This window comes from Notothenia rossii (assembly GCF_949606895.1).
Source record: "Notothenia rossii genome assembly, chromosome: 1".
Classification (NCBI taxonomy): Eukaryota; Metazoa; Chordata; class Actinopteri; order Perciformes; family Nototheniidae; genus Notothenia; species Notothenia rossii.
In genome coordinates, this window is record NC_136912.1 from 20,255,962 (window position 1) to 20,269,728 (window position 13,767).

Here is a 13,767-nt window from a genome sequence, read left to right on the forward strand (position 1 = left end):
AGCCTGGGAAATCGGCAGACTCAACAAGCTCTTAAGGAAGGCCAGCGGCGTTTGAACTTGACAGTAAGGAGGCAGTGGTGAGGAGGAGGAGGAGGAGGAGGAGGAGGAGGAGGAGGAGGAGGAGGAGGAGGAGACAAGAGCCTATAGGAGATGTTTCTAATTCAAGCCGAGGGACTGAGGGTAGAGGATGTTGTTGACTGTGCGGATTGTAATGACCCCTTAGGCTAATTTGTATTAGTGATATAGGATAAAGTTGATGTTGTTATCTTTGTTGTTCTCATTCTGCTTCTTGTCTACAGGTGTGCAAGTTCATTGCTGTAATGGCCTTATTTGATGTTCCTTTGTGCATCAATCTGTATAGTCAGGTTTTTTTTAACAGCTAATATTCCTGGTTATTTTATCTTTGAACCACATACATTTAGTAGAAAATGTGCTATGTGCAAATTAAACTGGCAACTAACACATCATTGTATTAATGATTAATCTTATCTAATGCTTGACTTGTTGATTAGTTGTTTGGTCACAATATAGTGAAAAAAGCCCAACACCCAAGTTGAAATCATCTAATAGCCTATTTTGTCTCATCAACTACCCAAAATCCAAATAAAACAAAGAAAAGCAGCAATTTCTCAAATATTTGAAAGTTGGATTAGGATATTTTGAGGCTGACTAAATAATCAAATGATCAACAAATATTGAAATGATATAAAATGACATACAGCATTATGGAGGATTTTATCCATACGGCCCACTCCTATTTGAAACCCAGACAACGTGCATCAACGAACAGCTGGTTGAGATTCACACCCAGATCTTGCCATGAGATGGACAGACATGTTAACTAGGCACCTAACCTACCATGAGACAGAACCTCTGCCAAACATTTCCATAAAGGTACTAAGTAACCTTAGTTCAAAGTTAAAGTACTTTGTCAAGATGTGTGTCCATATACACTACGTGTTCGTATTAACATTCAACACAGCCTGTTGTTATGCTTCCTTTGCTATTTCAATGAAAAATGGCACCAAGCATTATGCATTATTCAACATACACACCTGTCACACATGGGATTCACTGCCACATCAAATTTCACAGCTTCTCTCCCTTCATTTACTTGCATCCCTGATGCAAATGTTAATGAACGACCGCTGGCATGGAGACAAACTCCCAACATGGTGATTTCAGAGAGAAAGCTCTTGAGTCCTGTTGACATATTAACTGAAACGGCACATATGCAGGTCAAATATTCATTCAAAACCTCTCCCCCACTGAGTAACTACATGTATCGTCAATAAAACGAACTAAGAAACGAACTGCTGACAGATCACTCAGGGTTCACCCTCACCACCACCACCACTTGAACTTCCCAGCTCTCCACCACACATGAACAACTCCCTCATCTAATGGTTCATCTATGGTATGACAGTGGCATACAGTGGTTTCTTTCCGTCAAATAATCTGTGTTTTTTTCCTGTAATAATTCATCAATCTCGTAATCTATCTAAAATACTGTTGTAGCATTATAAAGGGTACATTTCAAATGGTATCTGTCTTTTTTTAAATATCAGTCGTCAAGTTTGACAGGATCTGGACAGCTTCCTGACATAAAGGAATACTACAGCATTTTAATATTGCACTTCTAAAAGCGGGGAACTCACAAGAGACAGATTAAAAACAATTATTAAAAAGGAAGGGGTCATGAAAGAGATCCTAACTAACCTGAATTGTCTCTAAAGTTGGTCTACTTAATGTTTTCTTCTTTCAAAGCTGCCTTCAGAGCCACAAAGGATATAAAGTGCCACAGTGATGCGTCCTAAAACCCGGAAGTAAGCTGCGCATGGGTTCCTTCGACAAAAAAGCAATGCAATTTCTCCATAGGATTTTGGAAAATAGCTCTAAATAAGGTCTGTGGTTGACACACATTTAAGAGACGGATCACGTTTTGTTCAGTCGGATAATCTCCACATGTCTACCCTACTTTTATAATTTTCTAAATCATAAATCTATCGATCATAAATCTATCGATTAGATTAAATGTGTGTCAACCACAGACCTTATTTCAAGCTATTTTCCAAAATCCTATGGAGAAATTGCATTGCTTTTTTGTCGAAGGAACCCATGGGCAGCTTACTTCCGGTTATTAGGACGCGTCACTGTGACACTCTATTACGAAGTAGTGTAGAGCTCCCTGTGTAAAATCAGTGGACTTAAAGGTCTCCTATCATGCTATTTTTAGGCATATATTATGGGTCTCAGAAACAAATATATAAAAAACATGTCTATGATGTGTTTTTGCTGAAAATACCAAACAGATCATGCATTTCAGACATCCCTCATATCCCTCTGTTTCAGGCCTGTTAGAGAGAGGCAGGTTCGGGGTTCTTAGACTTAAAAAAAAAAGAGGAGGCGGAGCTAATGCCTGCTCAAAATTCTACCGGAGATAAAGCTAAATGCTGCCATGATCAAACGCCATCATGTTCCAAACCACATCAACGATTATTCTGAAACAGTATGGAACTCAAATGATTTTTCTCTTGCGGGTTTACCACAAGGTGAGATCCTTTTTTTATTTCCTGCTTTTTTACACATGTGCTCTCCAGTACGGGTTAGCTCTGAGTGTTAGCGATGCTTGCTAATGTAAACAAAGACCATATTACGTCCAAAACAGTCGGGCATTGTTTCTGATAGCAACGTTTCCGTGGGTCCACATTTCCGATATTACGTCATATCGGACGTAAATCCGGATCAGCTCGTTTTTAGAGATGTGGGTACGGAGGAAAAGAGAGGGTTTTGTTTTCTGACACTTTGTGAGTTCCCTGACACACCAGGGACACATATTTATGTATAAAAGACATCAAAAAGTGCATTTTGCATGATAGGTCCCCTTTAATAATGGTTATAAGACCATAAGTAAAGTGTGTTTGCAAATTAATATTTCTTTTTATGTTGGGTATTTAAATTGGTAAATCCTCATTCGCAGCAGTCCACAATTTATTGCAATACAAATCTGTTCATCTTGAAATTATTGATTCATACAAGTATGCTGGGATTATTTGTATAACACTGCACTACAATTTCATATTTATAATACAATGAGAGTATTAAATGTTTCAGTCTGTAAGCCATATTCACCTTGCCTACAGTATTACCGGTATGAACTGGCGAAAATGTCAAATGTATATTAACCTTAAATCCAATAATGGTGCGACAGGCCTTTATAAAGCTCATATACTAAGGCTTAGAGTAAACTGAGCTAAATGTGCATTGGTGTCAGCAGGTGAAAAATCGTTTCCAGAGTGACCCAGTTACCAGCTTGTCTGACTCCTGTAGCACATTTAGCCTACGCTGCTTTTCTTATTAATATTAAATAATATATGAAGGCACATGAATTTTACATATTTTCTGTTCATTAGGTGCTGTGAGATTTGAGGAGGGGGAGGAGGCAGCAGCCTGGAGTAACAGCTCTAACATACAAAGACTTTTATACAGCTCTTTGCAAAAAAAGCTCTCAAACATGATGTCACCCTTTTTCAAAGGATGCCCAGAGGGAGGTCACATGGGTCATCTCTCTGCAACCGGAAAGCTCGGCAGGGCTGGGATTTGGGATGTGTCTGCTGCTTGTGGGATCACATTCGTGTCCTGGTGAGCCACGTCAGCTCAACTATCTTCAGACTGTATAGGCATTATTTTAGGTGCTAAATGATAACATCAAATCAATGTGAGCAGGTGATTAACGACATATAAGAAGTATACAAACTGTACACTCTACAAGCCATAGCTGCAACTTATTATTTAACTTGTTTGTGATTGATCTGCAGATTCTCAATTAACTAATTGGTGTAGTCAAAGCCTAAAGCTCAGTGTGACTTTTTCCAAAGGTTTTTCATCTGATTAACAGTATAAGATATTCGCCTACATTGTACTTTCATAAAAGACAAAATAAATATAGAAAATATCTAACTTTGAGGCTATAACATATAACAATACAATGTATTGGGGCACTAGCCAATGGAATAGTGAATCTTACTGTACATAGTGATGTCATTATGTTACAGAAGTGAACTAAGGGGGTCTAATCGAGGCATTCGAGCAAGGGGGGAGAGAAACTCCCACTGGGGTACATTTGGGGATGTTAGCCTTTGCTGACCATTTACATGCAGAAAAACATAAATAAAATACTACAGGAAAGGGAAACCTCCAAAAAGCACAATAGGGCCTTTTTAAAACAGAACTGTGTGGTACCTTTGTCTCCCCCTTCTGGCAGTCGAAGTAATAACAGCGTTTTCCCTGGAGGCTTCATCAGCATGTTATTTCTTTAGCTCCTCGTCATATGGATGTGGATGTTATAAGCAGTCTAGCTAGAAACATACATTGTAATAAAATTCACTCAAATTACACTTGAGGCTGAAGAGCAGCAGCGTTTGCATTGTTTACCATCTCCAGGTTTTAATTACTAACTTAATGTTGTGATAATTCTGTGCTCATTTCAGTGATTTAACACAACAGCATTACATGCAGCACACAAGCCCAGCAGCCATGATTCACACTCCATAAACCCCTTGACTCCCAGACGCAGGTAATTCACAAGAAATTAATATTAATGACTGAGTGCCACTGAGTGCATGCACAATACCCTGAATTTGCAATTGTGCTTCCCCTGCTACCAGAAGTCCAAATATGTGCAAAGTAAATCTTTGAAAAAGCGATTTCTTACCACATTACCACTGCAAATATATTTAAGCTGCCTTCTTAAACTGAGCATTTAGGCATATACCGTATGAGGCAATACAGCAATATTGCCAACATCTAGTAAATTGATTCCCAAAACACTTCTTTCTTAACCCTCCTCGTGTCCCATCATTGTCATTTCCATCTTTTCCATAAACTCTCCTTATCCTGTAAATCTGCTTTCTTTAAAAACGCCTCTTTCTCCTCCTCTCAGCCCCAACCTTCTCCTCATTTCTATCCCTGTCGGTGCAGAAGTGGGTCACAGACTACAGCTGTACTAAAAGCCTAGTCTGAGGATGAGGCGCTTCTCTAAATAAAACACCATAAGATCGGCAGTCTCTGGGTGCCTCATCATACATACATAAAGAAGGAGAGAAGAGGGGAAGGAGTTCAAGAAGCAGAGATGATGTATGCAGCTTGATTGGTTGAATGGGTTTGATGTCTCAAAAGATAGAAAGACATTTCCTTATGCATGCATTACATATATAAATATGTAATACATCAAAGCTTTCTAGCACAATGCTTCGATGGGAGTAGTCTTTAGAGTTTGTCAGGTTAATCATAGTGAAGGCTTTCCTGTGTTTGCACTAGTACGTTTTGATCCATCCATATGAATAAAGTATGTTGGCCTGCTGTTAGTCAGTTGTGTCCAACATTTTGTCAGATCTGTGACTAACTCTATTCTACAATACTCCCTTCTTTGTGCATGAAGCAGTGGAGCCAACTGCTTGAGCCTTTTGGTTTTTATCATTCTTTCTTCTTAATGTTTTACTGAGGACTTTTTATCACCGTTTTAGTTGTTTGTTAGCAGGATCACAGAAAAACTACAAGCCGGATTTTTCTCAATTTTGGCACGGATTGGCCTTGGCAGAGGTCTTTGCTCTTCAAAAGAATGATGATAATAAAGTGTGGTCATTACAAACTGACACATTGGTGGTGGCAGAGCAGATCCACTGGTTTCACCTCAGTTCTCATAAGGGACCTGTTATGTTTTCTTTAATTAGTCTATGTTGCATTGAATGACCGCTACTGCACTTGAAATTTAAAATAAGACCTTAACGAGCCAAATGCAAGAGGTAAAAAATAACTGCATTTAGAACCAATAACAGCTTCAAAGGGCTAATATTAGCACGTTCATCCCACAAGCCTTGCACTACTGAATGTGTAATATGGCTATTAAAAAAAAGCCTTTTCATTTTGAGGCAGTAGTGAAACCAAGTGGAAAGAATCAACTGTTCCAATTAAAATGAGCCGCCATATGTTAAATGTGCCCAGATAAAAATGTCAGGGCACCTGAGGTAGCTTCACAGAGATAATTGAATGTGACGGCCAGGCACTACAGAGTCTGTGGAGACCGGAGGAACGCTGCTGATCCTCAGATAAGAAGCTTTAGGTCAGAGCGCTCCACCTGGACCAGAGGCCGTGGGAATAAACAATACAAATAAACATGTAGCACATCATTTGAAAGGGATGACTTGAGAAAACTGCTTGAAGATGATTTCTAGATCTGTACCGAGGAAAATTCATGAATGACCGTTGGCGCCAAAATGAAATGCCAAGCAGAAGTGTTTGCATTTTAATGAAGAAGATCCTTAAAAAGGTCACTTTCATGGAGAAAAGCAACAGCAGTGATATTATCTTGAATTTTGTACTTTTTTGTGTAATAAACCGTTTTTTACTGCACAATAATATATGTATATAATGTATATTTAGTTTTAGACAATAACACAATGTAATTCACTGCTAAATCTGCGGAGGTATCTGATTATTGTTGTTTGCATACCTTTTGCATTTCTACCCTGAATAAAAGTCATGTTATCAATAATAACTCATGAGCAGTCTCAAAGGTATATATGTGCGTGGTTTAGTTTGCACCATGAGGCAAATTATAAATCATAGCCAGTGTGAATTTGTAAACACAAGTCGGTGCAGACATGGTTTAAATGATCAGAACAGATATCTTCGATATGTCACTAATACTTATTCCTTGTACTTTTCCTCGACTCACTGTTGAAGCCTGTTGCGTACGTGACGGCACACTCATTCATAAAAGCTTCCTGTATCAGTCGTGGAAAAGAACAGGCGCAATCCAATTAGCGCAATGAAAGAGATGCCAGAGAAACTGGGACTACGTGTGACTGCCTCGAGATTAGACCTGCTGACCCCACGTGACGGTGAGCTGTCCTCTGGGGTCAAATCTGCATACAGCTGACAAATGACTCTTTTTTTGTTTCCTTACAGTAATTTTCCAATACAGACAACCTATGAGTTGCTTTCAAAAATGAAAACTGGATTAAATGATGGTGTGACGGTTTGTGATAAAAGGGGATCTGTATTTTTATAATTACCTTGTGTTGTTTATGGTATCAAATTAAAATCTCTAATCAGATATCCCCAGGGTATTTCAAATACAGTAGTTATAAAACGAGACAGAGAACAAATAGCCCAAATGCTCACATTTAAAAGACTTGATCAGAAGATGTTTTGCTTTTTATATTAATCTGTTATCAAAATTGCTGCAGATTAATTTCCTGAGACTGTAATCGTCTTTTCAGATCTAAATTTAAGACCGGGGCATTTACGATATTAAACTCTATTGATGTTGGCTAAAGGAAGACATAAGATTGATATTCTTTTCACATCGTTTTGTATATTCATCTGTAACAAAAACGGTGTCCTTGGCTGGAGAAATTAAAGAAAGCAATGTTCATTTGTATACATTAGGTTGAGTTTTATTGTGTAATGGTCTTGTAATTTCTCTTAATCAGATGTACTGTTCTTCAGTATCAGCCTAGATCTTTGATTGATCTTCTTATTTATCAGCTCTTATCTCAAGAAAAAGAACACTAGTCTTGGATAACTGTCTGCAGTGACTCAAGGTCTCGAAGACAGCCTGTAATCTCGTCATCGTAACGGAAAAACAAACTATCTGCCAAATATTAGTAGGTTGTATCTGCTTCACCTCCTGAGCACCTTGGTTGTTATTGTCCGCTTCAACTGCTTACAAAAACGCTTTCTTAAACCTTTTTGAAAGATTGTTCGTGTTATTATGTGATACCACAAATGTTCAAAATGTACAGAGGGCAATATATTCCATGAATGCGGAGCTTTTTTCCGATTGTGAGGAATAGGAAAATAAACATTTGTTTAGGAAACAGAAAATTACCCAGGAATGGTCTGGAAATTAAACTCATGACTGACTGCGCTACACCTGTCACCTGTCTCAAAGTGTCATCATTGTTTTTGCCCTTCTAATTAAATGTTTAGACACCAGACCTGAATGTTTGCAAGGTTATTAGTGATTTATTTAGTTTTGCAGACTGGCAGGGTGATCAAATAGAATTACGGTAGAGAGACTTACGCTGAAATAGATCATCACGTTGATCCCCTGCTTGCTAAACCCACTGACGCAGAAGCAGACCCTGATACTCGGAGGGATTAGATGAGGTGCCACGGGAGTTTATAAATGGACGCAGAGGAACAGATCAATGAGGACCAAAACAGATCAACTTGTTCAACGTGCTGGTCAGGACACAACAATCCAAACACCTGCTGCTGGGGCTGAAGCAGACCCAACATCAGACCGCCTGAGAACAGCTCTTGGACTTTGTCTTCAGCTTTTGTACATCAGAGAATCAGCGGAAACCATGGAGCCTTTGGTCCGGACGGTGACCGCCGGAGCAGCCTACGAAGAAAAAAAAACTTTCCCCAGGAAAACCATGAGGACGAAATATAGAGGAGCGTCGTCTCATTTCGTGGGGAGCTCGATCATCATCCTGTCTTCGTTTGCGATCTCCTCTTTGGCTATGAACTGTGGGAAGAAGATCCAAGCCTCTCGACACAAATCCATCAAGAACTGACGATGGATATGCCTTTATGTTTTGGTCAGCTTTATTAGGCTGAGAAAGCTTTGTTTTGCTGAAGATATGGACATCCCGTCTTAGCCAGCTGCCTTTTGTGCTCCTATAGCAATATGTGAAATGTGTTATTATGACCGAAGCTTTCCGAGTGTTCACAGTTAGCCCGGTGAGTCGGAAGAGGTTTGTTACCTTTATATATACAGTCTATGGTTAATACAGATTACACAAAGGTACTTTAAGATGGGAACACTACAGTATGCAGTAATACCATCAAGCCTCATCCTCCTTTGTGCCTCATACTTGTTGTGAGTAGTCCCAACATGTGAGAGAGATTAGAAACAAGAAAACATTCCAAAATGTCTGCTACTGAGAGTTACGGGACAGTTTCTTATAAGGACTCTCAATGGCTGTCAACAACAAGTATCATAACTTCTTAAGTATTAAAAGCCTGCTCAGAGTATGACTCTTAAATTATACTCTTGTGTGGTTGTTTGTTTTTAGACAAAGCCTAACATTGGACACCATTCTTTTTTCAAACAACATGTTTTTCTTTGGGTTGGTATTCCTTGGTATATTTGCTAAAAACAGAATATACTTTATGCAGTAATGTAAGCTAAATAATGTAATATGCCTGACAAGTTGATTTTAATGTATGTGGAATAAGATGTTCCGAGTAGGTTGCATTCTGCAGTTGTGGATTTTTGTGGTGAATATTCCAGCCATCAGAAAGTGGTTGTGTCGGGACCGGTCGGGACTCACAATGATTCATGTTGAATATGCTTTTGAAACACCTGCTGCATTTTGTCCTATCGCCGCCAGAGGGCAGCATCAGCATTAAAGATTGCAGTTTCAAAACAAACAGTCTTTTTGCTTCTTTTGCAAGTATTATGTAGAATTTATGAACAAAGGCTCTTGCGAAAAAAAAAGCATTGTTATTAATATTATTTTTATGTATAAAAAAACAGATACAAAAGTGACAAATAAAGATAGACCTTAATTTGAGTCTGGATTGGTGATAAAAAGGTCTGCAGTGTTGCATTAAAGTCCATATCAATTTCTGTTTGTGCCACACATGGAAATACCACAAAGAGCTTGTGATTTCCTGTGTGTGTGTGTGTGTGTTTCCTCTATTGTGTTGTCTTCAGAGTGCGTCGAGGCTCTTCAGCCGCCGCTCAGTGAAGAAGCGGTGTGTCTGGTGAGTCGATTTTTGGTCTTTACCTCCAGCTGATGCACTGAAGTAAGCCAACATGGATTTGTTGTTCTGACGCTGAGCCCCTTTCTCCCCATCCTCGTCATCATCATCCCTGAGGACAAATTTACCAAAACAAGAGAGTCATGTTCACGCTGTGGTTAGCTCTTGTCTCCAGAAGTCAAAGCATTTGCACAGACATTAAGCGTGACGTTGAAATCAAAAGCGTTGCGGTTTCTCACACACACACAAACCCACAAAACAAACTTCATAAGCTTGAAACATTTTTGACAAGTTCTTTTTGTTTGGTTTGTTTTTTACATGGGAAAACATTTGTGTTACTAAGAGTGAGAGCGATTTACTTGGAACACAATCAAAGAGGTTGCAGATACTCTTTAAAATAATCCACTGCAAAATTCAGTTTAAAGGCTCTTTACCAGTGGACCGTCACGCCCTTGCTGTCCATCAGGGTTTGGGCAGTGCTCCAGCTAAATCGAACGAACTGAGGGTAACCAAACACTGGATCCAGGTACTTCAGCATCCACGCTTTAGTCTTCGGATCTGAAAAACCAGGGGGGGGGGGGGGGGACAGTTTATCTACATGCATTGATAACTACAGTTAGTCATGTTAAGATTGTGTGAGAAGTGACACAGGGTGTTTCTCAATGTCGAGGAAGCTTGCTTGGTCTTCCGAGTCACTTTCTTCAGAAGCGAGGCAAGAATCCTTCCTAGACTCGGAAAACGAAGAATTGTGGAACAGGCTCGCAAGTGTGCAGGTGTGAATCATATGCGAGGACCCGCCTTAAATGGAGCGCGATTTCCACTAAAGATTTGGAGATTGGTCCGTGCGCAAAGCATTGTGGGGATTTTAAGACCGCGGAGTCTACACATGTGCAGCCTCGAAATGTCTCGCTACGAAGTAAGCCGGCCTCGGTAGAATTCCAAGTATGCTGGTCATTGGAACAGTCCTTCGGCAGCACTCGTATGCTTGAAATAGTGGCTCGGGAGCAGCCTTCCTCGACATTGAGAAACACCCACAGACATGAAAAAGTGATTCCAGTTAAGTGCTTATTTTATTCTATACATTTAAAAGTATTTCACAAACATGGATGACTTCCAGTAAGTATTATATTAGCTGTTTGTCGTTTCTTTTACCGCTTGGGTATCCTGAGCCGTAGTCTGCTTCCACATCTCCCATGTCCTCGGAAAAGCTCCAGCCTTTCACAACACGATCCCTTGCCACCTGAAAAACAGCAACTGACTGTTTTGAACAAAGCCTAAAATGTAGATACAGAGTTTTGTTTATTAGCTAAAACTATTAGGTATATATTCTGAATGAAGAGCCCTGAAGTAACAAAGACATCACTGAAGAACTGAGATCCCTTTGGCTGGTGGTCACTAACCTTGGCACAGATACTGGCTGCACTGACGATGGGGAAGAGGGAGTCAGCCTTCGGCCTCACAGTCACATCGATACCTGGAAACCGCTTTGAGAGTTTGTCCTCATATTTATCAGCTGGGCCGACTGTGTCCACAAACACCTTTAAAAAAACCATGGAGGGGGCGGGTCGAGCCAAGTAAGAGCAAAAAGGTTGAGTGAACATTTACATATGTAATCTAATGTTTCGATTCGTAATCAGTTGCATGATTTCATGATTTTCTGTCACAGTGCTCTTCAGTTCATGAAGAGCCAACAATTCACAGAGACAGGCAAATATTTACTACTTGGTTTTATACCTCTTTAAGCTGTACTCCACTGTCCAAGGCATACTGTACTAGATCAATTGCTGTATCATGTGAGATGGCGTTCAAGTTGTATTTTGTCCTAACAGAAGCAGATCATTTTGTGAGTGTGATGATAAAACAGGTTATTAAAAGAAAAACAAGTCTCTGTGATCATGATACTGTGTCTGCCACATACCTCTGTAACATGCTGGTTGAGATGGTGTTTGGGGAGAGGATCTGCAGAGCCCAGCCTATGTAACTTTTGGACTCATCAATTTTTTGGAAAAGATTATCTCTTTCTACCTCGTTAAGAGTCTTTGAATCTGTTTCAGGAGAGGGGAAAACATTGAATTAATGATATGTTGCTTTATGCAAAAAAAATCATTTAATTCTTGAATAGAGACAAATCTGAATTGGCTAGTTGAAAATGTCCTTTTTCTAAAAAAGCATTGAGTACGAGTTTAAAGAACAATGCTGAGAAAGCCAGTGCAGCATCCTTTTTAACAGCAAACAGCAGAGATGTGGGCCACAAAATGTACCTGCCACTTTCGAGTCCTTCAGCTCCTGCTTTTTGGAAACTGGACAGAAACATATTCCATACACCATGGGCCCTGGGAGACAAAAATTACCACTGTAAGTTTGGAAACCACATAGCACAATGCAGTTAGTGCCAAAACTAAATTGCATTCAAAGCGAATATCTCTTAGTTAGTTAGTTAGTTAGTTAGTTAGTTGTTAGGCGGACATAGAGCAAGTACTGCAGGTTAATAGTATGTATGGCAAGTTTAGATTGTAAAACAAGTATCAAACAGCATACCCAGCACAGGCCCCCTGCCCGCCTCATCGATGCCCAGACAGCAGTCCTCAGTCCGGCAGACATCCGGGATCTCAGAGGCCAGGCGGCAGCTCACAGAGTTGTCCGATTCAAAGGGGCTGAGGTCCATGACAGCAGGCTGAGAAAGTCACGAATCAAATATTTGTTTCGTCATGCTAAAGTCTGGTAATGTTGAACTCTTTCTCCTGACAACATGCCATGCTAGCTAACGTTAACGCACACACATGACAGGCCGACAGGGTGATGCTAACTCATCAAACTAACATGTGTTATCACAACATGCTGCTGTTTTCTGTATACACGGGAGTTTACGCTGTTGCGATGAAGCTATACTGTAGTTTATATCCAGATAAATCTGCAACAAAGCTCATTCTTACCCTTTTAGACGTTATCGATGCTGTTCACAACTACGTGTTGTTTATGTCTGATGCAGATTTGGCGCGCCTTGAAATACGTCACATTCTTCTTCTTCTTCTATAAAATGGTAGGTTCACTACCGCCACCAGCTGATCAGGAGGACCAACACTAGTCTCAGTCATGTTAAGAAAAGTAGACTACATACCGGTACATTTTATTAGTATCATTCAATTAAAACTGTAATTCTGACTCTCAAGAGGGTTCAAAGCAAGGAACTATTGCAAATGAGAGGTTTGCCTTCAGGGCTTTCTGCTAGAAAGGAACAATTTCAAACCAAACCAACATAAACAGGTATATTTTTGCTTTAAAAACATATTTTGCGAAAGTGAAGGAAAACTCCTCCCACGTGCACATCTCTTCTGCTTTAAGCCTCGAAAATACGTATACTCATCCGACAACACATTCAATTGTACATCAGATGTCCCACGTGTAGAAATCCCAGAAATCACCAACAGTTAAGTGGCACTATATGGCAGCTGGAAACCTAAAACAATAAACTCATTGCATCATTGTAAGCCACTAAGCCTTCACATATGGGCCTACTCCTTTTCCAAGCTTCATCGAAAGTAAGCTTTGTTAACATGTAAGCACGCAGGCTTCACCTTAAGGCTTTTAACATTTACAAATGAATGTACAAGTGATATTTATCTTCCAACCCCATTATCTTATTTCTTTCCATGCTCACAACAATCACCTGATAATAATGATGTAATTTATTAATCCCCAGTGGAAAATGCATTGGTTTCATTTTGTTGGTGTTTTTCCTGATGTACACTCATGCAATCATTTGCATCAATGTAGAGAGATGTCAGAATGACATGTCAGCCCAGCATTGCACCTTGATTAGGCTAGTTGAAGTTATACAAGTTGTGCAATCATGTTATAAATTATAGACTAAGTCTAGTTTGTGTTTTTATTATCAAAAATGGACAGCTTCTCCCTGGTTGAGACTGCTCTGTAAATAAACTTTTCTTTGCTCAAATTATTTAATCTCTCACCCCTTATTTTTGACCT

General features: G+C 39.7%; 1 protein-coding gene across 1 annotated transcript; it reads right to left on the reverse strand.

Annotated features, from left to right (window-relative positions):
• Positions 1 to 9,513: 9,513 nt before the first annotated feature.
• rnaseh2a (ribonuclease H2, subunit A) lies at positions 9,514 to 12,852 on the reverse strand. The gene is made up of 9 exons (XM_079680280.1): positions 12,714 to 12,852; positions 12,319 to 12,454; positions 12,042 to 12,113; positions 11,699 to 11,825; positions 11,515 to 11,602; positions 11,181 to 11,318; positions 10,933 to 11,020; positions 10,215 to 10,338; positions 9,514 to 9,892 (listed from the first exon to the last, which is right to left on the reverse strand). Exons 2-9 carry the CDS (start codon positions 12,443 to 12,445, stop codon positions 9,730 to 9,732), a joined length of 927 nt encoding a protein of 308 aa, XP_079536406.1. The 5' UTR covers positions 12,446 to 12,454; positions 12,714 to 12,852; the 3' UTR covers positions 9,514 to 9,729.
• Between the last annotated feature and the right edge of the window lie 915 nt (positions 12,853 to 13,767).